Source organism: Aulonocara stuartgranti (assembly GCF_965226115.1).
Source record: "Aulonocara stuartgranti genome assembly, chromosome: 20".
NCBI lineage: Eukaryota > Metazoa > Chordata > Actinopteri > Cichliformes > Cichlidae > Aulonocara > Aulonocara stuartgranti.
The window spans coordinates 12,225,122-12,249,337 of record NC_138956.1 but is presented as its reverse complement, the minus strand read 5'-3'; the positions used below and the strand labels follow the sequence as shown (position 1 = coordinate 12,249,337).

The window sequence follows — 24,216 nt, the reverse complement described above, 5'->3', positions numbered from 1 at the left end:
GTTTGTCACCCTATGAAGACAAGACTGAAGGCTAAGTATCCACAGCGAGCAGCAGTAAATGATGTCAGAGCATCTATAGTGAGGAACCGAAGTTTGGTGATCCTTGATGGCTACAAGCTTCAGGTAACCACTGATTAAAAAGCATTAAAAGTATTAAAAATAATCTTACAAGGTTTAAAATTATTTTATCTTGTACAGTTTGGAGCCTGTAGGGAGGCTTTGTAAGAAATATTTATGGGCCTGACTATGTGCAGCGCTTCAGCTGCTGAACTGCACAGTTTAATTGCAATTCTCTGTGAGGTTGTGTGTCACAAGAAAGACCCCGTTCTTATCAAATATTCCACATGATCAGTTTTTAATATTAACCGAGGATCACTCGCTGTGGCTTTAACAGCTTCACGTGTGGTATTTTAAAGACAATCTGAGAAAATATCTGTAGATCATGTTGCTAAGTTACAAGTTCTCAATATAGAATTAGAACAATGTTTTAACGTCTTTTAAGTTGCTAAAATAATATACCAGTGACATGCTAAGTGCTCTGACGTCCGCTGATCAAACAGTGCACTTTCACTGTTACTGCAGACGGGTACAGATGGCCTCTCTGCCGGTTTACTTAATGACTTTTCTCACCTTTTAATTGCAGCTCATTTAAAAGTAGAAAGAGTAAAAGCACAGACTCTGACTGAAGAGCCCTGCATGGTGAGAGGTTAGAATGTTAACGCTTACTAACAATAATTCTGCCTGTCCAGGCATTTATTCTCAAAATTGCCCACTCCCACTTAATACCACGTTGTCACAGTCTGGCTGAGGCAGACTGTATGTGTTTGCAAGAGAGGACCAAAAACTGAACGTGACGTGGATTTAACAAAAAACAAGCCGTTTAAGCATCTCAAACACACAACATGTATCGTGCCTGTTTATCTGCAAACTGCACTGTACGAGAGAGTTTGCTGTACAGAAAGCTATTTTAAAGGAACAGTTTCTTACAAAATGAAACAATTGTCTTTACACTGCAGTCCTTGTCACTGTTAGATGTAACGCTGGCTCTGGAAAGGCTGCAGACAGCTCTGTCACCTTTGTGACATGTGGTGTCACCAGCTGCTAACTTTTCATCTGTCAGCGATGAACCTCAGTGGGAGGGTGTGACATTCGTGATGTTCACTCTGTCACTCAGTTCACCTCCACACTGCGCAGGTGACCAGCCTGGGGCCACCACTATTGAAAATCAAATCCCAGTTTTGTAGAATGAAACTTGTTTTTATAATGCTTAAAAAAAATAAAATGAGCATTTCATTTCCAGTTTAAGTATCCAGATCACCCTGTCACTTGGACCCCATCAGCCAACTGTAGATTAAAAAAACAAGAAAAAAATCCCCAAACTTCAAAATTCACATCCCTCCTTCTTACTTAACTGTGCATCCAGTTTAGGGTCATGCAGTGTTGAAGGCTCTTCCCAGATGTCACAGGGTGAAAGGCAGGGTATACCCTGGACAGATCACCAGCCTCTCACAGGGCTAACATGAAGAGACACACACTCGCATTCACACCGACCAGTCTAGCCTCCACACTGAAAGGCACCACCTGGCCGGCAGGTTCCAACCAGGAGTCTTCTCTGTTAGGTGACGGATTGTAACATGTCACATTAGGAGTGAGATCATCTCAGTACTCCTCGGACACACAAATGACAGGATGAATACTAAAGGGCACGCGCGCGCGCACACACACACACACACACTGAACAGCTTTGGAAAATTAGAGCAATCCTCAGCCATTATGTTGTGACAGGGACATCAGCGCCTAATGAACTTAATGACTGATGAAAAATCACACAAGCAGCTCATAATTGCATAATTGGTAATGTAATGGCAGAAGCCTGCAGGCCACTTGAATATTTTCAACATGCTAATGGAAGTATGTTGAGCACAAAGTAAACAAAAACAACAACAACTTCTCTGATCTTATCAATTAAACGGCCTCCTTCGCTGTCACCTCATGATTCGCTGATTGAACAATCACGTTTCTCAGTTGGGTATAAGAAGAGCTGCTTGCAGTCGTAGCTGTGTGTGCAGTTTGGACCTGAGCAGCATCCTGCTGGCACAGCTGGCTGTGGTCCGTATCATCAAAGTCATGGTTAACATATGTTGAATGACAGAGCTGCCACAGTGAAGAGGCATTTTTAGTAATAACATCACCGTCATGCATTTAGGATGTCAAACTGTTTCACAGTTTAAGGTTTGTATAATAAAACAGAGATGCCCTGATTTATGCTGGGACACCAATGGTTGGTTTTCATTGTTATACGAGACTGCCACCTGGTGGTGAAGGAGCTTCAGCTTCAGTTAAATATTACAGCTGGAAAGAGGTAATCTATCTTCACTGTGGTTTTACATAAATGGGCTTCATGTTGCACCAATCTCCATAAAGTGAGGCGTCATACTAAGAATAGTTGTCTTGCTCTGATTTGTCCATGTTGTGGCTGCTTTGATCATTGCCAGAGCCCAGGTACAGTTCTACAGGATGATGCACTATGTTGTGTCTTGGTGAAACTGTGCTGTTTGTGAGCACTGTGTCTCTATTCTCTTACCCAGATCCAGTCTCTGGCACAGTGAGCCCAGCCCCTGCAATACAGCCAGCTGCAGTTTGTAGGCCAGGGTGTGTGTGTAGACAGGCCCAGCCTTGGCGCTGATTGGAGCCTGCCGTGCCAGAGAGGCGCTCAGCTTGGGCAGAACCTCTTTAGAAACCCTCCTCCTCACAAAGTCCCCACATGTTTCACCCAGCACGCACAGCACCTGGCATGTAATGCACAAAAATGTAATGTACAAAAGCAGCAAGCTGTCAAAATTCAATAAAACCTTCCCGTTGTATCCTCCTGGATGAATTGTAGTAGGGGAGACCGGGGATAGTTGTAACATTTTTGACATTTCTGTCTGTAAATTGAAGCTCTTTTAAGGTAGTGGATTCAAAATGTAATGCAAAGTATTTACATGTCTCTGCTATTAAATAGTGCAGTTATTTTCTCTGCAGCACAATTACCCATTGCATGGTATGGTCTCAAACACGAAGAGTGAAATGTTACAATTAACCCCATAGTCTGGGTTAGTTGTAACATATCCTGGGGTGAAATGTAACACAATGAAATAAGGGTACTAACAAAACATTAACATGTAATCTTTGTTTATTCAACACATGAATGCACTTACATCCATTTATGTAGCTGTGTGTGTGTGTGTGACAGAATGCAGAAATCTAGCTTTTGAACATATTCCAACCCCCCAAAAAAGACAAATTATGGAATTTTCTGCAACTGAATATTTCCTTAATTTTGGTTGGTCTTCCTTGAGTTTGGCCTCATTGGCTCAGTGGGCATTATAACCTACAACTCTTGCACCAATTTTGAACACAACAATGAAGCTGAAAAAATGTAGTTGTTCACCAGCATCGCAATTCCATTACTTTTTATCATGGCTTACCTTGGTGTGGTTTGCAAAGTGCTTCAGAAAGATGAGGAAATCTGTTTCTTGCACCCATCCTGACTTATTTCCACTACCAGTACTTCCTACTGGTCCATCTCTGACACAGTGGTCTGCATAATGTATGTGTGGGAACACAAACAGTGGAGGAATTGTGTTGCCAATGGCATTACCGCATATACAAATGCGACCAGTGAACCTCTCTCTGCTGATGTCGTTGTCCCAACTTGTTTAATATAAGTTAAAGTAATAGTGTGGTAAGTTGTAACATCTGCATTATTGTTACAACTAACCCAGACTGTTGCTGTTACAACTGACCCAGACTCCTATAGCCATGAACTAGCTAACATTACAGGCAACGGCTAAAACATTAGCACTAAAGACCTACACAGAATATATCCCCATAGACATACAAATAACATAATTTAAGTTTGATGAGTTTAACTGCAAAGCAGATAATGCTATTACAAATTGAAATAAAGTAGAAAAACTTACTTTTTGGCATACAAATTACTTTTTTTCATGTTAAATTGTCTGTGTTTGACAAAATGTGCTGATTTTTCACATGTGATAGCAGAACTGAATTGGGCATGCACAGGATGAGTCACATCATTTGAAACTTAGCCCTGATTGGAGAAATTGGAAGTGTTACAACTGACCCACGTTACAACTATCCCCGGTCTCCCCTATTTACAAAACTTGGATATATCCAAAAGCTGCATGTTGCTGATGAAACAATTTCCCAGCAGCAGCTCTGAGTGAATAAATGACTGTTTACAGACTTAATGTGTCTGTATTTGTCAGTTCATCAATGAAAATATGAATAACAAATTTAAAAATATTCCAGCTGATGACAGGAGCTGACGAGTAGCCTAATTTACACCGACAAGTTGAATCAGCTGACACTTGCACCAAAGATCACAAAAAACTATCAGCTTCATTTATCACAAAGTCCTACTTTGTGATTCTCTGAGACAGTTTGAAAAGCAGCCTCTAAGAAGGCATCCACACAGTGATCTTTCTGTGCTGATAGAAGAAATGTTAGTTTAAAGAGTCTTCACATTACAACCCAAAAAAGAAAATAATAGAACTATTTCTGAATGAAATAAGCCTGTTGTTGGGCACCATCTTTCATTCTTTCACTACTAAGAGTTTAAAACTAAAGACGACTTGAATAATTTTGACTCACTTAATGAAAAGAGAGGTTTGTTTTATTTACCCTGAAGGCTCTGAGGACTGCTAATGGGTCATCAGCTGTGAGTCTCTGCAGGAGTGCTGGCCAGCAATGAAATGCTGGTTACACCAGTTTTGCAGTGAGGTTCAGATTTCTATGAATCTTAATTACAATGATCCATCTCCTCTACACTCTGAATCTAATATCACCACCACTACAACCTATAGCTTATATTCCACTGGCCCTTAGACAGACCTATTACCTTGGTCTTCAGTGTTATAATCATCCTCTATTCCAATGCTCTCTGCCAGTTCTTTCTGTTTGCAGTAATTCAGCAGGAATTGGCGAATGCTGAGGTCTTCCTGGTCACTGGAGCGTTGCCTGTAGCTGTCAGACTTACTGGTCCTGCTACAAGTGGAAGGAAACCACCTCGCTAAAGGAAAAACAAGACAACAATATGAACATAGGTTTGGTTACAATAAAATAAGTCAGCTGATCAAATCAGTGTGACACAGACACTGATGTTTTTTGGAAAGAGCCATTAGTGACATTTAATTTACACATTTTTACTGTGAGGGCTTGTAAAACTGCAAACACCTATAGTGCCGCTGTATAAGTATTATTATGAATATTAATTCTACAGCAGAAAACAACTCAGCATTTAAACCATCACGATGTATTAAATGTTTCCAAAGATACTGATAATTTGATAACGAGCAAATTATACATCCTGAAATGTACCCCTTGGTAGAAACTTTGAAAGGCACTGCAGAAAACATAAAGTTAAGCAACATTAAAAAAATTTGGCAGAGCATGCCACGAGTTACATTTTCTTCCTTGTCCTCTTTGACTCCCAGCATATGTGAGACTCAAGCTGACATCACTGTTGAAATCTTACCCAGTGCCTTCATGAGCGCGTGCAGCACGGAGCAGAAAAGAGCAGCTGTGCGCTCGTAGCTGAGATCCAGAGCCGTCAGCACATCCTGAACGATGTCCCCGACCAGCGGCAGCAGGCTGCAGTCAGAGTGAGTCAACATAACTGTCAACACCCGTGGAGCCTGGGCAACAAGACAGGATTATAATGAAATACAGTACAAGCTCAGGGCAGCACAAAGCAGACAAAGGAGGAAATCAGGTAAACCCTCCAGCAGTGTCCATTTTGGGTTAAAAACATAACTACCTGTGGATGCTGGCTGAGCCTCTGAAGGTTGAGTGAAATGTCATTAAGCAGGTAGTCAGAGTTCTCATTGATCAGTTCCTTGAGGGAAGCGTATCCACAGGCCTTACTGATGTCCCACATGGAGCTCAGTCCCGCCTGGCTGACCAGCAGCGTCTCCTCACCAGCTTTCTCCAGCACAGGATACAGCGAGGTCATCAACAAGGGACGGAAATCGTGGCCCAGCGCCTGAGCACAGCAGGTGATGCCCTCGAGTTGGATGGATAGCTGCCAGATGTTGGTGTTGAGCTGGTAGATCGTGGATGTTGATGATGAAGGAATCACTTGGAGAGAGCTTGTATTTGAGTTGCCGGCATCACTGTTGGATATGGAGAGGAGTCTGGATGGACTGAGCAGCTACGCAAGGAGACAAAAACACATGTTAATGCACTGCTTTCTAACCACTTTTGCACATGCACTGCAGACCTGAGGTTTTCTAGATATTATCCATGCACGTGAGAACGCAAATGTCTGACACAGTTAGATCAGACATTAAACAGCTTTTAGCCTTCCTGCAAAAACAAAAACCACACAGGCTGTTATAAAATGCTCATCCTACGCACTCATATGTAAAGTGTTAAAATCAATGTGTGCCCCACCTGACACTAAGAGACAAACTTGAATACAAGAGCAGTAATAATAATAATAATAATAATAATAATAATAATAATAATGACTGAATTTTAAAAAGTTTCAATTTGTTCAGTAGCCCATTGAACGGCAGAAATTAGGTTTTCTTTTCGGAAGTAAGTAAAAGGAAAAAACAAACATGAGTACGAACTTCTCTGTGAACGTACCCTGAATGATGATATGTGATGAGCTTGAACTTGATTGGCTAACAGAAACTAATTTAGCTAGCTTAGGAACATGTAGTGTGGCAAGATAGATGCACTTAAACGTTTTAGGTAATTTAAGCCAAATTGACACCAAATTTCAACTTTGTGAGCTGACAGTTTTGGGATTTCTGTGTTTTAGATTACAAAAATAAAAGAAAAAGATCTACAGATTCAGGTTTTTACTTACCTGTGGTTTGGTCGTCACTATGGACATCACTGGCATTGATTTAATACACCCCCCAATCTTTACCGAGTACCATACATTGCCTCACATCACAGTTCTTGTGTTTCCTTTTCAAAAATTTTGTTGTGCTCAGAGAAATCAAATATATCAAATTTGCATGGCTTTCTTCGGCCTGTCAGGTGGCGCAGAGAACCCTGGCCAGCCCCTGGCAGCCTGAACCACAGACGGGCACCGGTTTGGTTCTCACTCAGTCGCTCATGCTGTAGGTTCTCCCTGATAGGGGGATTTCTGGGTTGTCTTCCCCCCTAAGGAATCCCAATTTTTTTTCTTTTCTTTTTTTGGGTGCTGGGGCCCTGTGTTTATGAAGCTGGGATTCGTGGGACGTCTTTCTTGTCATGGCTACCAAGAAAAACATCAGCTTGGGGGAGAGCGTAGCGCTAAGCACGCACTCATTCATGGATCATCACATTGCCATTAGCAGTCCACACACCAGTGAAGATGAAGAAGACAACACTACTTAGGTGTCTTTTCATTTCATTGTTCACTCTGAAAACTACACTGTTACTCTAGAACTGCTTGATGCACCAAACCAAAGTTTTCAGCCACAGCTTATGATCCAACATCTGTGTTCTCAAATGTATTTCCTCAGATTGAAGCTGGCTGGGTGAAAGAAAACAACTTGCCCTATCTCTTTCTTCTTCTTCTTCTTTTTTTTATAATCCCCACATTATTGCTCGCTCATTTTCTTCTGCTTAACCAAAACAAGTGGCAGCAACCTAAGCAGGGTATTTCAGTCAAATTCTCCCCTCTAACTTTACGTAATCTTTAGCTGATACAGGAAATACAAAGCAGTTGAGTCAACTGGCATTTCCAAAAGTACCCATGCCCACTTCAAAGCTATAATTTTCGACATTGCTGCATAATCTGTCCACTATACTAGAGCTGCTATTCCTACTGTTTTATTTCATGATCGCAGATGTTAAAAGTCAAGATCATAAGTATTCTAACCAAGTTCATCATGTAGATTATTAAGTGAATTACTGGGCACATGCATACTTCATGGACATTGAACAAACCCCAGTATTTTTCATAAAGCTCCACTCCAGGAAAAATAGCAGGCAACAAGATTCACTTTTTACATACTGTCAGATTTGTTCTGGCAGTTTTCAGGATCCATAAAGATTCACCTTAGTCATCTATTTCTTTCTTTCTTTGGGATTATAGTGATATTTTCAATAGAGAAGTATGTATACAGCCATCTTAACTATTAACTGTAGATCACAACTGAAGACAGCAGCGATGATTGATGTACAAGTAATTGGATTTCAAACAGCAGTAAATATATTCCAGTGTCTTTGAAGTCCTTTATGCTCTCCTGTCTTTACATTGTCACTTCAGAGTTAAACTGAGTACACAAAGCATTCAGATATTAATCAGAATATTGTATTCAACAAAATAAAATGCTTTATATTTATACTTATAACTTATACCTACTACTTATAACAACATATGCAACATTGTACTTGATTCCATATGTTTACCTGTGCTGTACATGTTTCTGTCTTTAAAATAATGCCACTTGCTGTTTGTTTGATTTACTAGAGAAATGAAAGACAGCAAATGAATATCAAGTTATTACAAAGGCTGCGTCATCAATTTGGGGTAATATATTTTATTCTTTTAACCTCCTAGGACCTGGCGTCCACATATGTGGACATCACATTTTGGGTTATTTAGACCAAAATACTTAATTTTGCTCTACAAGGGCCTGATATCCACTTACGAGGACATTATACTGCCACTGTTCTATCAAAACTTTAAACGAATATCCTGATATGTGGCTCTCATTATTCTTAGAAACAAAAATCAGGTAAAAAAAAAAAATCTGGTTGTTTTTACATTCATCGGGTCCCAATCAGCCTATATCAAAGAGAAATTAAAAATGCATGCCGTGGAAGAGTTCGGGTCTTAGGAAGTTAAGATGACCCTCGTCCAGGTCACGCTGCTTATAGGCATTTTCATAACAAGATAGAGCTGGAGTCATTTAACCTCTATAGAACCATGCTGTTGTTCAGGAAGCAAGTTTCATTTCAGCTGTCTTGTTGGGATTAGTCGGGCGTGTGAAGCATAATAACCAAGTTTTCATATTTATATTTCTGAACCAGGAGAGCAGCAACAAGTGTCTATAAGGTATAATTCTGTAATGGGAAGGCTTTAGGACCCAGGGGACCCAAAGGAGGGTATAAAAGAGGAAATAGCAGCAGGTGCTCTTCTTCACTCTCTTGCACTGACAAGCTGCTGTGAAGGTGAAGCTCCTGAGATGATTGAGTAGCCATTCACACATACTGGGGTTATGTCTTTACAGCAGAAAATTAAGGTACAGGCAGTTTTTCTTTTAGTGTTTTGTTTTTTTTTTAATTTGTTGAAAGGTATTTGATGTTTATTGTATTTTATGTTTTTAGAAGTGATTTTAGAAGACCACAAGCAAGTTGTGCAGCAAACATAGTAGTTAGCTGGAGGTATGTTCATTTAATGTATTTGACATTAAAACAGGATATTAATGCACTGCAATGTAATTTATATTGTATTGCCTCCTGCAGGACAGGCTGCACATGTGAATTGGTCAGTTTTTTCCTCTTTCTCCTTTTCGTTGCATTTTTCTCCCAGGTTGGTTTTAGAGTAGGGTCACCTTTTAAAACTTTTTTTTTTATTCTGGGTTTGTTTTTCTTTACTGGGCTGGTGCAATATTAGTCGGGCTAAGTGCAGTCCCTGAGCTGGTCTCACAGAGGTGCTCTGTGTGGATTTGCTGTGATTACGTTTTGTTAAGAGTGATTGTAGTGCTACCAATTATTACCTGTAGCAATAATTGAAGCGAGTCCTTTGTCTCCCAGGAAAGTGCCCACTCTTCACCACCGAAAACGGAATGGGGAAAAAATTAAGTTCCCCTCAAAGACAAAGCATAACAAAACGTGTCTTAATTTCTCCCACAGTCAAAGCACATGCCTGTTTGCTTGATGACTCATTTGGAAAACTCCAAAACACAAACTTAACAATGTGGTGTATGCTGTACAGTGCAGCGAGGAATGCCCAGAACTCTACATTGGAGAGACCAAAAAGCCACTTCACAAGCGCATGGCACAACATAGAAAAGCCACCTCCACGGGACAAGACTCAGCGGTCCATCTGCATCTAAAGGACAAAGGTCACTCTTTCGAGGATGCCAGTGTTCACATTTTGGACAGAGGACAGATGGTTTGAAAGAGGAGTGAAAGAAGCCATTTATGTCCACTGTGAGCGACCATCTTTGAACAGAGGCGGTGGTTTACGATACAAACTGTCTGTCATCTATAATCCAGTTTTGAGATCCCTTCCCAGACGCTTTAACACCCACTCACACCCTGGGCCATCTGACCTCAGGAAATCACATGATAGGGTGGGGCCAGGTGTCCCAATGTGCTCACCCAAATCCCTGGCTGATTGTGACCCACACCTGCTTTCACACCTTGGCTCATGTGATTAGGTAGAGGATCATCAGGGGGTCCTTTGTCCCTCCTTTGGGGGGATACTCCCCCCACTGTTCCCCGTGTATACCGCTTGAAGTATGCACACATTAAACACACACAGCGAGCGAGCAAGAGAGAGCCCGAGCGTGCACTTTAAATATAGGAATTTTGTATTGCTTCTACTAGCCCGTCATGTAGCGCAAGGTAATAACAGGCGGGCTCTTAGCAGAGTCGAAACAGATTTCATAGGTTTGATCCCTCGGTGTGCCTATATCTGTAACTTCTCTGCTAAGGGGAACCTGGGTGCGCTAAACTTCCGGGAACCCGACCATTTAACCAGTAAAGTAAATATTGCAAAAAAGATAATTAGATTACTGTTACTTTCCTGTAAGCATGCTGCGTTACTGTGTTGCTAAACCGTGATTTTGTTTGCGAGAGTGTCTCATGACAATGACGTAAACGAGTGCCACGTTCGTGGCAACAGCTGTGTGCAAATCAACAACGGATAATATATCGAGTGCGGGAGAGAGTATGACAGCGTTTAAAGTGTGGAAGTACTGACCTTAGTTTTTAACTAAGTAACTAATTACTTTTAAAAATAATTAATCAGTAAAGTAACGCAATTACTTTTTGGGGGAAGTAATCAGTAATTAGTTACTGATCAAGTAACCTGTCCAACACTGGTCATGTTAGCACATTACCTTCAACAGGTGGTGAGGCTGAATAAAGAGGCACACACTCGTTTCACTGCAGGGTCCCTTCATTCGTCACATAATCCATGTCGGGCAAAGTGTAAATCCCGAGGCTAAAATCACTTTTTTAAATTGCAATTTAAAAAATGGGTTTTGAAATGAGGTTTTTCAAAAACATTTTTAAAATCACTTTTTTAAAAATTGGAATTCAAAAAGGAATTTACAAATTTATTCTACAATTTATTACTTAATTACAGAATTCTTTATTTCGATGCGTGTGGCTCTTGTGGTCCTCCATAAAGGTAAGGGAAATATTTTCACTATAATTATTATATAATTATTAGCTTAAAAAAAATCCAGACTTTACAAAGGGAAATAAGGTCCAGCTACAGTGGGGCAAAAAAGTATTTAGCCAGCCACCGATTGTGCAAGTTCCCCCACTTAAAATGATGACAGAGGTCAGTAATTTGCACCAGAGGTACACTTCAACTGTGAGAGACAGAATGTGGAAAAAAAAATCCATGAATTCACATGGTAGGATTTGTAAAGAATTTATTCGTAAATCAGGGTGGAAAATAAGTATTGCACAAGACTTGCAGGAAGTTTCAGAAAGGTTTACGCTTCTTGATCTGTTGGATTGTTGAAAGGGCAGGTCGGAGGTATACGTACTGTAGATGTCTTTCTTTGGTCACCTCAAACAAGGAAAATCTCTGGCTCTCACAGACCTGTAACGTCTTCTGTAAGAAGCTTTTCTGTCCCCCACTCGTTACCTGTATGAATGGCACCTGTTTGAACCCATCATCTGTATAAAAGACACCTGTCCACAGCCTCAAACAGTCAGACTCCAAACTCCGCCATGGCCAAGACCAAAGAGCTTTCGAAGGACACCAGGAAAAGTATTGTAGACCTGCACCAGACTGGGAAGAGTGAATCTACAATAGGCAAGCAGCTTGGTGTGAAAAAATCAACTGTGGGAGCAATCATCAGAAAATGGAAGACATACAAGACCACTGATAATCTCCCTCGATCTGGGGCTCCACGCAAGATCTCATCCCGTGGGGTCAAAATGATCATGAGAACGGTGAGCAAAGATCCCAGAACCACACGGGGGGACCTGGTGAATGACCTGCAGAGAGCTGGGACCAAAGTAACAAAGGTCACCATCAGTAACACACTACAACGGCAGGGAATCAAATCCCGCAGTGCCAGACGTGTTCCGCTGCTGAAGCCAGTGCATGTCCAGGCCCGTCTGAAGTTTGCCAGAGAGCACATGGATGATACAGCAGAGGATTGGGAGAATGTCATGTGGTCAGATGAAACCAAAGTAGAACTTTTTGGTATAAACTCAACTCGTCGTGTTTGGAGGACGAAGAATACTGAGTTGCATCCCAAGAACACCATACCTACTGTGAAGCATGGGGGTGGAAACATCATGCTATGGGGCTGTTTTTCTGCCAAGGGGACAGGACGACTGATCCGTGTTAAGGACAGAATGAATGGGGCCATGTATCGTGAGATTTTGAGCCACAACCTCCTTCCAGTATTTAGTATTTAGTATTTATTTATTTATTGTCATTGTCAAGAACAATGAAATTGCGTTTGGGGCTTCCATACAACCCAAAAAAAAGAAGAAAATAATAAATACCCCTTAAAACCCAAGTGTACATATTTAACCCAGTGTGACTCCAATGCAATAAGACAATCCTTAGCAATAATGTTCGTAGAAATTCAGACAAAGACCTGAGAAACATGACAAAATACAACAATGCAACCCATTCAATATTATTGTACTGTGAGATATGATATCAGATATGATAGTTATCTATTTAAGAAAGAGGGGGGGCAGGAGGGGAAAGAGAATAAAGATATGATGCACCAATGCAGACCAGTTCATTGCTATTAAGAAGTTGGATATGGTTATTGTCCATCAGTGAGAACTTTGAAGATGAAACGAGGCTGGGTCTTCCAACATGACAATGATCCAAAACACAGCGCCCGGGCAACAAAGGAGTGGCTCCGTAAGAAGCATTTGAAAGTCCTGGAGTGGCCTAGCCAGTCTCCAGACCTCAACCCCATAGAAAATCTGTGGCGGGAGTTGAAAGTCCGTGTTGCTCGGCGACAGCCCCAAAACATCACTGCTCTCGAGAAGATCTGCATGGAGGAATGGGCCAAAATACCAGCTACTGTGTGTGCAAACCTGGTAAAGACCTATAGTAAACGTTTGACCTCTGTTATTGCCAACAAAGGTTATGTTACAAAGTATTGAGTTGTATTTTTGTTATTGACCAAATACTTATTTTCCACCCTGATTTACGAATAAATTCTTTACAAATCCTACCATGTGGATTCATGGATTTTTTTTTTTCACATTCTGTCTCTCACAGTTGAAGTGTACCTCTGGTGCAAATTACTGACCTCTGTCATCATTTTAGGTGGGGGAACTTGCACAATCGGTGGCTGACTAAATACTTTTTTGCCCCACTGTAAGTAGAATTCACAGTATTCTTGGCTATGTGGTATGAATTCTAACCAATCAGACTTCCTGTGCTGTGTTTTAACTGGGCCGCACAAGACAGACTCTTAGCGGAATTTCCGCAGAGGCACAGAAATAACGTGGTTCACAAGACTTTATTTCAATAAAGCACAGAATTGTCAAAAAAACAAAAAGTGTCCTCTCTAAACTAAGGTTTTCGCAATAAAACAACGAAACAAGGACGATAACCGAGAACTTTTGTAGAGTTATGAAACAACAATAATCTGCTACAAAGGCTAGAAAAGAAAAGCTGATATTTAAGAAAAATGCTCCCTTAATCTCATTTTTAAAATATTAGGATATACACTGTAGAGAAAGCTCCTTCCTTGTTGGCTACAATCATCACTTCATTTAAAAATAAAGAACTACACAGTGAACAAAGTTTGCTTAATCAAAAAAATGACTGCATAGACTTGTAGTCAGTCATTTGACAAAGTTTTGCAACCTCAAGTTGCCAAAAAACTACTGTAGGTTGTTCCCTGTCACAGCAGGTAGCTCTGCATGTTTGATTTGGAAGAGTTTTACACTCAGTGTCCTTCTGACATAACCCCAAAGTTATCTGCTGCTGGAATCCAACTAGCAATTCTTTATTAAGCAGACACGTTAACCACTACATCTCTGGAGGCATACAACAAAGCTGGGAAGATTTAGTGAGTTTCATTCACTATCGTGTGTAACAGTGAACCCAGAAGAATCTCTCTGCTGGGCTCAAAGCTCGTAGAGCCATCTCAAATCAGCAAAGGCCTTTAGTGTGACCATGTCTGATTTTCATAAGAATTTTAAGGTTTGTAAATTGGTTAAGTTTGGACATACATGATCGCTGTGAAATTTAAGCTCAATGTATAAAATACTTTTAAAGATTTAAAAAACAAATTCTCCATCAATCCACTTAAATCAAAGGTAAAAGCCTGAAAAAGAAAATAAATTCTTAGTTACAACATTTGATGTGTTGTTATTCCACTGTTTTAAATTTAAAAAAAAAACAAAACATTTTAAATGAGTTGCAATTGAAATCTTATGTTATTGACATTTTATTGACATTGGCCAAGCTTTTTTTATTGTGGTTTTGGGTGACAAAATTTGTGTTATATTTGAGTTCTTTATCCATTCATTCATCCCTGTCATTATTATCAGTTTTCCACGTTATTTTTTTAGCGCTTTTACTGCACAAAGGCCTAATTCACATCTGAGATAAATCATTTCAAATTACTGAAGTTGAGAGGAATGCACTACAAAAGCAACTGATCTTTAAACCGTGCTTCTTTCTCTCATAGAGATGCAAAGAAAATGTGAGTAAGAGAAGTAAGGAGACCTGTTAGTAGTGATGCCCGCTCAAAGCTGACGCTCCGGCTTGTGCGTCCAAAAAAACAACAACACACTGTATTCTGTGGTTTATAAGGAAATGAATCATTCGTGGGGTTTGATCATTCCACTGATCATTTTATTGAGAGATATGGAGCCAGCGAGGAAGGGAGGAGGTGGTTGATTTTAGTCATTCGAGTGGGTTTGCTAGGTTTCTGTTCTTGTTGTTTGCTTTTTGTTTTGTGTGGGGGGGCTTTTTTTTTATCTGTAAATGTGAAAATGTAAAATGTTTTAACAAAACAAAAATCTGCTTTTCATAGTACAAATATCATTTAAAAACTTTAGAAAGACTTCCATTTGACTCTTTAAATTTTAATAAAAATAAAATATATATTTTATTTTAAAAAAAAAATCTTAAAATGTTATTCAACAAAATGTGCAGCAATTTAATGTGTTTAGTCTTTTTAGGTGATAGCCTGTGGGACCCAGGTAGACCGTATACCTGCATCTCTACCGACTTGCATTGCAGTGTATCTGCACTCCAGCTTCTTCTGTTTTAAATTAATAAAACCAAACAGGTTAATCCTAAATGCAGCATGTTTTTACTTTACAAGTTCATAAGCATTTTCCCTTTCCCCTGGTCAAAAATATGTATAAGAAAATTGGCCTAATATAATCTTATTTATAAACATACCTGTCTCATGATTAATTGTATAAGTACATGGAGGCAGGACCTCACAGCAGAACCATATTCCATAATGTGTATCATATGTATCTTTCATCTATTGTATTTACCAACATCAAGTAGTCACAAGCAAAGAAAGACCACACCATGACACATGTTTAAATAAGAAAAGTTTATAGTTTAAATTTATTAATGAAACAAATAGACATATTTTTTCCCCCATTTTCAAAGCAAGACAAGCGTGACCCAATATTAGACAGAATTGGGAACTCCAGTGGAGTGGTCACTGGTCAGTCATAATGAAGCCATTTAATTTTTAGATTCAAGCTGTTCTTCATATTTGTGGCCACTAGATGTCACCAGAGATCACTGTGTTGAACGTTGAAGTAATGAGCGGCTTTTTTAAACACAAGCTTCGCTTGGCCATGATGCTACAAACACCAGAGGGTGCTGTTATTCCAACCCCATCAAACTGGATCACTAATGCTCTCTGCAGTGCAGCCAAGGAAAAGGCAACAAAAGACAACAAATCGAGTTTTCTCTGGCACAGGGGAGTATCATGACCATCACCATTAACATTTTTATTTCATCTGTAGTCTACTATCTGCACAGGATGTGCAGGATGAAACCGGAGACTATAATGAACCACACCAGGTTTTATAACTGAGAAAGAGACATATAATGAGGTGAAAAAAGAAGAGCAAGATTACAGCCAAAGCATTTATGACAGACTGACATGTACTATGGCCAAGGTCTCATACCAAGCAGGAGGCAGGGCTTTTGATCTCAGGCTTGGATTTAAAAGTGCCTGAGAGCAGAGATTCCTAAGCAAGGAGGTGACTGTTTGAGACTCCTACAGGTGAGCAAGATCTTTATATAAACATTAGCATATGAAGTGAAAACTGATTTTTGAACATTTGGCAATCTCCTGTGTAGAATATTACATCAGTTAGTGGTAATAATCAAACAGATTTGCACACAAATCTCAAAATTATGATCAAGATTATGACCTAAAAGTCTTTTATGGACACTTGATATTGTGTTATATACACCAAGACAACTCTCTCTGAACTCGCTGTTTCAGAGCACAGTGAACCTGTACAGGGAAGCAGTGAGTGAGCAGTGATTCCAGTAGATCAGTCTCTGAAAGGAAGGAGAAGTTTTCACATGGAGTCCAACGGTACCCCCAGCGTGCAATACGACCGCTGGAATGAGGAAAATATCAATATGAACGTGGAGGCTTCACAGCCTGTTCTGCGAAGGTGAGACTTGAAATGATGCATGACATTAAAGTTGCATATTTCCTAGTGGTATAGAGAAGCAAAGCTACAATGCACTGAATAGAAACAGAACTACACACATGAGATAAAACATAAAAATATAATGTATAGGTTTGATGGGGGGCATTGCAAATTCAGTTTCAAATTCAGCATTATACAAAAAATATACCCACAAGTATTGTTTTAACCTTTTAAGCCTGGACCACTAAATAATTGATTCTTCCTCCCTTTCTCTGCCATTCACAGGATCTACAACAGAATGTGCACCGGCAACATTGGAATAGCAGTGAAGGTTGCAGGAGCTGTAGCTGCACTGGTGACTGTTTACATTATAGGATACGTGACTGGATACCACATCCATCGATGCCCGTAGAATGAAGGAAGCCATCACAAGATAAAAGTGCATGGACAAACCATGAATTTATACAATGCTACATTAACAGTGAAAATCTTTGTGTTGAACAGAATTCAAATCAACTCTGTAGCTCTCAGCTGTATTTTAAAATGCAATTGTGTCTGAATGTTTCTTGCCAAATTCATTCATTCAAAGGAAATTCACTCTTAACTGACATCAAGCACTGACAGCATTTTCTGAACTCTAGACAGCCTTTTCCTTTTTTGCTGCACACTGATTTCATTAGGCTTTCCAGCCCGTAATTAGTTTTCCAGCATTATGTAGCAAAGACATACTGATTTGTACATTCAATGGTATTAGCAGCTCCTAGATGAGTGTTCCACTTTTCAGAAATGCATCTAAACACAATCATCAGTTAAACTGTGCAGGACTGGCTGATTGCACAGCTTCTTAAAAAGGAGTGACTGCAGCAGTTGACTTGTTATAGTTTGTGAAACACTCTCCACAAACATTCACCAGCAACTACACAGGAATTTAATGTCCCAGTTATTAGTGCATTACAATTATCTTAAAAAGCAGAAAAAGCAGCAATGATGAATTATCCTTATTATGGAGACTTTTAACACTCATGTAGCACATAAAATTCTGCTTTTAAAAAGAGAAATTAAGTTAATCAAAACTAACTGTGGCATCCTTGACTGATGCTTAGGTTAGAAATACAACAGCATCTAATGTAGTATTTCTGAATGAATCTGAATAATGTCTAACTAAACTCAGTTTGCTGGACGTTTCACTGCAGCTCCTTTATAATCATTCCTTCTTCTAATGCTCTGCTTTGAGAACTCACTTTTTGTTTCAAATAAATCCAACTTTTACTTTCATACAGTGTCTGTTGTTTATTTCATGCATTCGATTACCCTCTGGAAAACCTGCTCCAGATATTTACCATAGTCATATCTTTGTGTTTATTACGCCTGAAATATTAAACTATAAGGGCATCTAATCTTTCACTGACATTTTGACATTAACCTATTTGTAACATGAGAACAAAGTGGACAGGCTGTTTGGACTAGGAAATGACATGAAAGATTTGAAAGTGCACATTTAATGCTCTACATTTTTATTCTTTTACTCTGCCTTATCTATAGGGTAGCTTTTGTATGGTTCACTTTTCCATACGTTCATCCGTTTCTACCATTTATACAGTAGAAAAACTGATGGATGGATGGTTTAAATATAATCTTTATGTATCCTATAATTGCCCTCAGTGAGCTTCCAAACAACATCCACTGTTTTAGCTCCTGTCCCTTTAAGGCCATCTTTTCTTAAAAGCAGCTATTCTCTGATTGGCTGCCATAACAGAAGGCGGCTGTGCTCACAGCCACAGCTGTGTGCCAATCCTTCCTCAAAGATCCCAGGTAAACGAAAAAACAAACAAACACTTGACTTTTAGTTCTGTGTTTATTTCAAAGTGTTGCACTCAGATCGCCTTCATGTCTTTATTCAGAACACTAATATCCTACAAGTATTGAATCTACAAAAATGTCTCCACTGAAATGAGATGTAGGACATATTCTACCTAATATGTACAGTATAATCTGCTGTTTACAAAAATAAATGAGTAAAATGTAAAAAAAAAAAACAAAAAAAAAACAGCAGCACATTTCTGTTGCATTGTAAAACAGAAATATATCTGGCTGCAATGGGGCACATACTGCCACTATAACTGACATGCACATCAGTGAGTTTATTGAGTTCATGTTCTTTTTGTCCAGGTTAGCTCCGGTGGTTCCGGTGTAAATCACTTTAAGAGCAATTTAAAAGTCTTTCTTATCTATGAACAAAACTGTGATAATGAGGAAGGAGATGTAACTCCGGTAGCAATAAAGATCTCTGGATAACAAGTACAGTACAATAATTTAACAGCTTGCTGTGTCATCAATCAGTCTGACTTTCTACTACAAATGACAGTGGGTCTTCTTTATTTTATGCAATTAAAGAAGCGATCATCACTGAGAAAATATATGCTTATATATAAATATATAAGGTCTGATTATAAACATGAGCTCTAATCCAGCAAATTTTGCTGCCATATATGACAAAAAAGGACTCGAAGCTGAGGAAATTATTCTCTCAATTCAAGAACACCGATGACTTTTTCTTAGACATCTTCTTAGCACGGAGAAGGAATACAGATGGAAAAATAATGAATGAATTCATGATTTCTGAGGCTCACTAAATAGCGAGCCATATTATTTGTGCAGCCACATGGACGTTTTTACCTCGCTTTCTAATGTAAAATTTAAACCACAGATGTTAATGCAAGGGCATAAAAAGTACATGTCATTTTATGACAAAGATGTCATGTAGCACAACTGGTTAAAAATACTGACATCTGTATATGGGGTTTGGCTAAGAAATTTCACTAGAATACGCAAATGTCCTCCGAGTTCTGTCTTTATACTGTCTCTGAAAACGGTGCGCCTTTTGTTATCATAAAGCTGTTAACAATGAAGAAGTCACTGTTTTGTTGAACACAGTTCACATAACTTTACGCATAATATAAATGCTCTGTTTACCGAGACTGTACTGAAATGTAGTGTGGCCTTAAAAAAAAAAATCAGCGTCAAACTCTGGGGAAATCCGTGATCGTGACGTCACTATGTGAAGGCAGCCGGGAGGCGGACCTGAAGGAGGACGGTTCACCTAACTCTACAGCGTGTCTGAGCAAAATGTAACATGGATGAGGAGATCGCTGAAAGTTGGGAAGAAGCTGCTGATAGTGGGGTAAATAACAAATGTCTCAATGTAGCTTCGGTTAAAGACACATGTGCTTCTAGGCGATTCTTTTTAACGAAGGGGTTAGCTTTAAGAAGTTCCCATAACGCTGTTCAACGTTAACGGGTCTTACGGGCCAACAATGTGGCTAAAGCTAATGTTAGCTGTAAGAAACTTGGCGAACAAGTAGCAATAGCTTGACACTGAACCAGGCTTAACGCGGACTTTGCCAAGCAAACGACTGAAGCTGTTTGGAATAATTTCGCGTTGAATGTCGTTAATGTGCTAGATTTTTAGCTAACGTTGGCGAGCTAAGCACTATGGCTTCTGACGCGAGCTAAACCCCGGAATTCCAATTGAAATGCTAAGGTTCAAGTTGGCTAATGTAATGCTAAGCTAGCCATTTACTGCTCGCGTAGAAAATGTGTCAAAATAAAGTCAGTTTATTTGTCGGCAGGTATAGGCACTTCGCAGAAGAGCACCAGAGTCCATATTCCTATCTAAATTTGCCTCATATTCATTTCGGCATACATTTTAAAGCTTAAAACATCTTGGAAAAAATGACATCCCCGCGGTAACGTCAGAGCCAAAGCAGCCCGTGGATGGCGACAAGTCAATTTAAGGAGGAAATTTGTCAGAAAGTGAATATAAGCTTCTTTAAATAGGTACCGCTACGTTGATGTTCATTGTCGTGGGGCCTGATTGAAAGTGGTTGTATTGTTCAGCGTGTTCTCCCCCTCTCCTCACAAGGCCAGGCTGTTGCTCGACTATTTCGGCCATGTTGTCAACTAGTTCCCGGTTTGATATCTAGTTATGTCACCCAACTGGTCAGTTGGTATCACTCAGCTAACAGTAGGTAGCTGTAGTCACGGTAGTTTGGCAAACGCTCGTTAGCTGGTGACGTCACGAACGTGGCTCTTGGTTGGGGTTGGCCGGAACTTCAGAAGCTCCTCAGGTTGAACTTGCGGGTTGATTTAACGTATCTTGCTGGGGGTTCGCCGGTACCTCTGCTAACATCTACATTTAGTTTTCGTTGGCAACATCAGGCGGCTAATGTTAGCAGGCGGAACACTCACTCTGTTATGACTTGGCAGCTGCTGTGCACATGTATAAATAGCTTGTAACTGAATCCCAACTTCAATCCACTTTCCCACTTATTGCCTGCTGAACTTCTTCCTATCTTGAAAGTTTCATTTGTTTATATGTATCCCCATGCATGCTGGTTTTCCACACAGGAAATGGAAAAACGGTTGGAAGAGAAGCTAAGGATCAGCCAGAAAGAAAAGTAAGGATTTTAAAGGTTGAAGAAAAATGTTATTTGTGTTCTTATGCTTCTTGCTGTTCCCACTATACTTGTACCATTTATAGCAATACCTGCTTTTGTTAATACAACTTTTTTTAAAGACTTTAATTCTATCCTCTAAACTTATTAGCACTCATTTGTAGCGGCCTCTTCCCATCTGTCATGTAAGTAAATTTACATGGACGGCCTCTGTTGTTTTGCTTCCAGGGATTCCAGCAATTCTTCAAGATCTCTGAAGAAAACCATGGTAATACAGGACGACTCCTTACCAGCTGCACCTCCACCCCAGATACGCATTTTGAAGCGGCCTGCGAGTAACGGTTCTCTGACCTCGGGCCCGAATCAGAACAGGCCTACACCGCAGGTCAAATCCCTGGCCCAGAGAGAAGCAGAGTATGCCGAGGCCAGGAAGAGAATACTGGGCAGCGCTTGCCCAGAGGAGACGCCACAGGATAAGCCCAACATAGACAGGTAATACTCATCAAATATAACTGAGGCGTTTTAATCACAGCCTAACAAAATGCTTGCTTACTTTAGGGAGCTTAGCAGTCATTTGACAGAACAGCAACCTATGCACAGGCACAAGTATGAAGTTTGTGTTTCAGTCTAAAATGTAAGGGAGTCTCTTATCACAATTTCAAAACGGGGTTGTTTTTATTTACAGTTTTGATTTGACACTTGTAATCTATACTCTTGGATAAACAGGAGCTTTGAGGACACGGTTACTAGGATGGGTGGACTTCATGTCCTCCCGCTCTGAAGATTACGGCTAATTAATATATCTTTTGGTTTTGGTTGAAACTTACACTGATCACAGAAAGCTTCCTAATCCTTTGCATTACTTAATGTGACATTATTTGAATAAAAAAGAGGAAGTTCTATTCATTTGATTTGGGTTTTGCCAGAATCAGTGTTAATGCAACCAAAGTGCAGTGGTGTAAAAGTTGAAAGTTTGTTTTTTAAAGACAAAACTGTAAAATCGTGTGCTGGTACTTGTCTCTCGTGACACGACAGGAATCCTTTAAGTAGGACAGTTCTGGAGTAGGACGTCCATTCAAAACAAAAACTATGACTGAACGTTGCCAACTGGCAGTGAGTTGTGTGCAGTTTGTGTCAAGCTGTTGGCATATGGAAAAGACTGCTGTCTCTAATTTATTCCTGTTTCTTTTTTTTCTTTTTTTTTTCATGCCAGACCAGGGCACAATAACTCTACACTGCCTTCAGAGGACACCAGATCAAACAGTCACACTGTCCGGCAGCCAACCGGCCCAGACGGCACCCAAGGGTTCCGACAGCACAGATAAGTGCACCTAGAGGGCCCCCCAGCCCCTGAGGGAGAGAGATAAAGGGTCTCTTGAGAGCAAATGCAGTACTGTATTCTTAAAAACGTCTTCCTTCAGTTCCCTACGTACACGGGGATCTATAAGTAAAGCATCCTTGCTGTCGGCCTCTTTCACAGCCGTCTAGGACCGACAGGGAGCGAGGAACTCCAGGAAGAAGTCCAATGAAAACATGCTCTCATCTCTCCCCACTTCAATCTGTTTGGCACTGTGATTATGGACATTTTCTGGACTCACTGTGATGTTCCCCTTTAAGAAAAGCCCCTCACCTCCATCTGTCTCCCCTCCGGTTCTAAGTGGCTTCGTCAGAGGATGCCAAAAGGACAAACAGAAAGACTTAAACAGAGGAGGAAAAATGAGGGGCCATGTTAAAATGAGATGAGCTGGTACTTGTGCAGCAGCTTTCTCCCAGCAATAAGACGTCACCTTTTTGTGTTTTTAATTTTCAGTTGTTGGCTCACTAAATTTTAATCTCATCTTTCTCTCGCTTGTCTTTATCAAATCTAGGGTTGTTCTGATATCTAACAGGTAAAAGTATGTCTCTCTCACACACACATACACCGCAAGAATCTGTTTAGAGCAGCTTTTTATATTGAGTTTGTTTTTTAAAATAAACATAGCATTTGCTGTTTTTAAGAAATAGGAAATATGTTTTCCACCTTTATTTGGTGGCAAAATCTGACAATATTACATGTTGGGTTCTTTGTATGGTTTAAACACCTGGAACTGCAGCTGGTGTCTAAAATGCACACACTGCTAATGAGTACTTGACTGAGATTTTAGATTTATCAGGACACAACCTAATATGTAAATTGCCATTTGTTTCTTAAAACAGGGGTTAGGATTTATGTGGAAGTTGTATATCTGACAAGGTATGTTTACGTTTTTTTTTTTTTTTTTTTTTTTAAAGCTTTCTGGCTGTCTTCCTTAGACTGTCATTTCATTTCTATTTAAAAGTAAAGGCAAAAAAGATGAGATGTTGGATTGAAGTCCATTTTAAGTAGCTTTCCTGCAGTTTTTTCTTTAAGAAGAGGGCAGCAATGTCAGAGCAGTATTTTTTAACTAAAAAAGAACCAAAAGCCCTTTTTTTAAAATCAAAAACTAATAAAACAACAACCTAAAAATCATTATTTGAAGGTGATGTTGGCAGCAATTTAAAGAAGGGTCAGATGGTGAATTTACTGCTGTACCTCTCGAGCCTCACTGTCTTAACTCCACCTTGTTGGCGACGTGCTTCTTTTCTTCATACACCCCACTGAAGTACAGCATGTAGGAACTCAGGTCAAGTGAATGAGGCTGAATGAATGAATAAGATTGTATTTTTCCAGCAGGGTTGATTGCTCATACAGCTAATGTCCGTATTTAAGCTTGGGTTGGCACTTAGAAACCGTGCTCTATAAATTGCAATGTAACTGAAATGATGTCTATGCCCCAAGGTGTATGAATGTTGGGTGTGTTTTGTTTTTTTTCCCACCGTCAGCATTTTAGTCACAAGAATGGTGAGTGATGGTCCACTGCTTAAATGGAGCAGCTAGCTGCGATCCAGAGAGCAGTTGCCTGTGTGG

The 24,216-nt window shown here is 39.9% G+C and overlaps 3 protein-coding genes across 3 annotated transcripts; 2 read left to right on the top strand and 1 right to left on the bottom strand.

The window, feature by feature from the left end:
- Positions 1-4,889: 4,889 nt before the first annotated feature.
- On the bottom strand, positions 4,890-6,910 carry LOC309697705 (TELO2-interacting protein 1 homolog; the record flags this gene model as incomplete). Its single annotated transcript, XM_082519823.1, has 4 exons — positions 4,890-5,077; positions 5,543-5,702; positions 5,825-6,217; positions 6,884-6,910. The coding sequence occupies 4 exons, from the start codon at positions 6,908-6,910 to the stop codon at positions 4,890-4,892; spliced, it is 768 nt and encodes a 255-aa protein (XP_082375949.1).
- A 9,497-nt stretch (positions 6,911-16,407) lies between these two features.
- On the top strand, positions 16,408-17,855 carry LOC309696623 (small integral membrane protein 1-like). Its single transcript, XM_082517919.1, has 3 exons — positions 16,408-16,454; positions 16,680-16,857; positions 17,122-17,855. The coding sequence occupies exons 2-3, from the start codon at positions 16,763-16,765 to the stop codon at positions 17,246-17,248; spliced, it is 222 nt and encodes a 73-aa protein (XP_082374045.1). The 5' UTR covers positions 16,408-16,454; positions 16,680-16,762; the 3' UTR covers positions 17,249-17,855.
- A 2,023-nt stretch (positions 17,856-19,878) lies between these two features.
- Positions 19,879-23,311, top strand: szrd1 (SUZ RNA binding domain containing 1). Its single transcript, XM_082517768.1, has 4 exons — positions 19,879-20,017; positions 21,244-21,293; positions 21,519-21,782; positions 22,504-23,311. Exons 1-4 carry the CDS (start codon positions 19,970-19,972, stop codon positions 22,613-22,615), a joined length of 474 nt encoding a protein of 157 aa, XP_082373894.1. The 5' UTR covers positions 19,879-19,969; the 3' UTR covers positions 22,616-23,311.
- Positions 23,312-24,216: the final 905 nt, after the last annotated feature.

What these genes read in the sequence shown, in the direction of transcription:
- szrd1 (XM_082517768.1), top strand. Translation starts at nt 19,970, where the DNA reads ATGGATGAGGAGATCGCTGAAAGTTGGGAAGAAGCTGCTGATAGTGGG. An exon ending in AAGAAGCTGCTGATAGTGGG is followed by an intron (nt 20,018 to 21,243) that starts GTAAATAACAAA and finishes TTTTCCACACAG; the next exon opens with GAAATGGAAAAACGGTTGGA. An exon ending in AGGATCAGCCAGAAAGAAAA is followed by an intron (nt 21,294 to 21,518) that starts GTAAGGATTTTA and finishes TTTTGCTTCCAG; the next exon opens with GGATTCCAGCAATTCTTCAA.
- LOC309696623 (XM_082517919.1), top strand. Translation starts at nt 16,763, where the DNA reads ATGGAGTCCAACGGTACCCCCAGCGTGCAATACGACCGCTGGAATGAG. An exon ending in TCACAGCCTGTTCTGCGAAG is followed by an intron (nt 16,858 to 17,121) that starts GTGAGACTTGAA and finishes TGCCATTCACAG; the next exon opens with GATCTACAACAGAATGTGCA.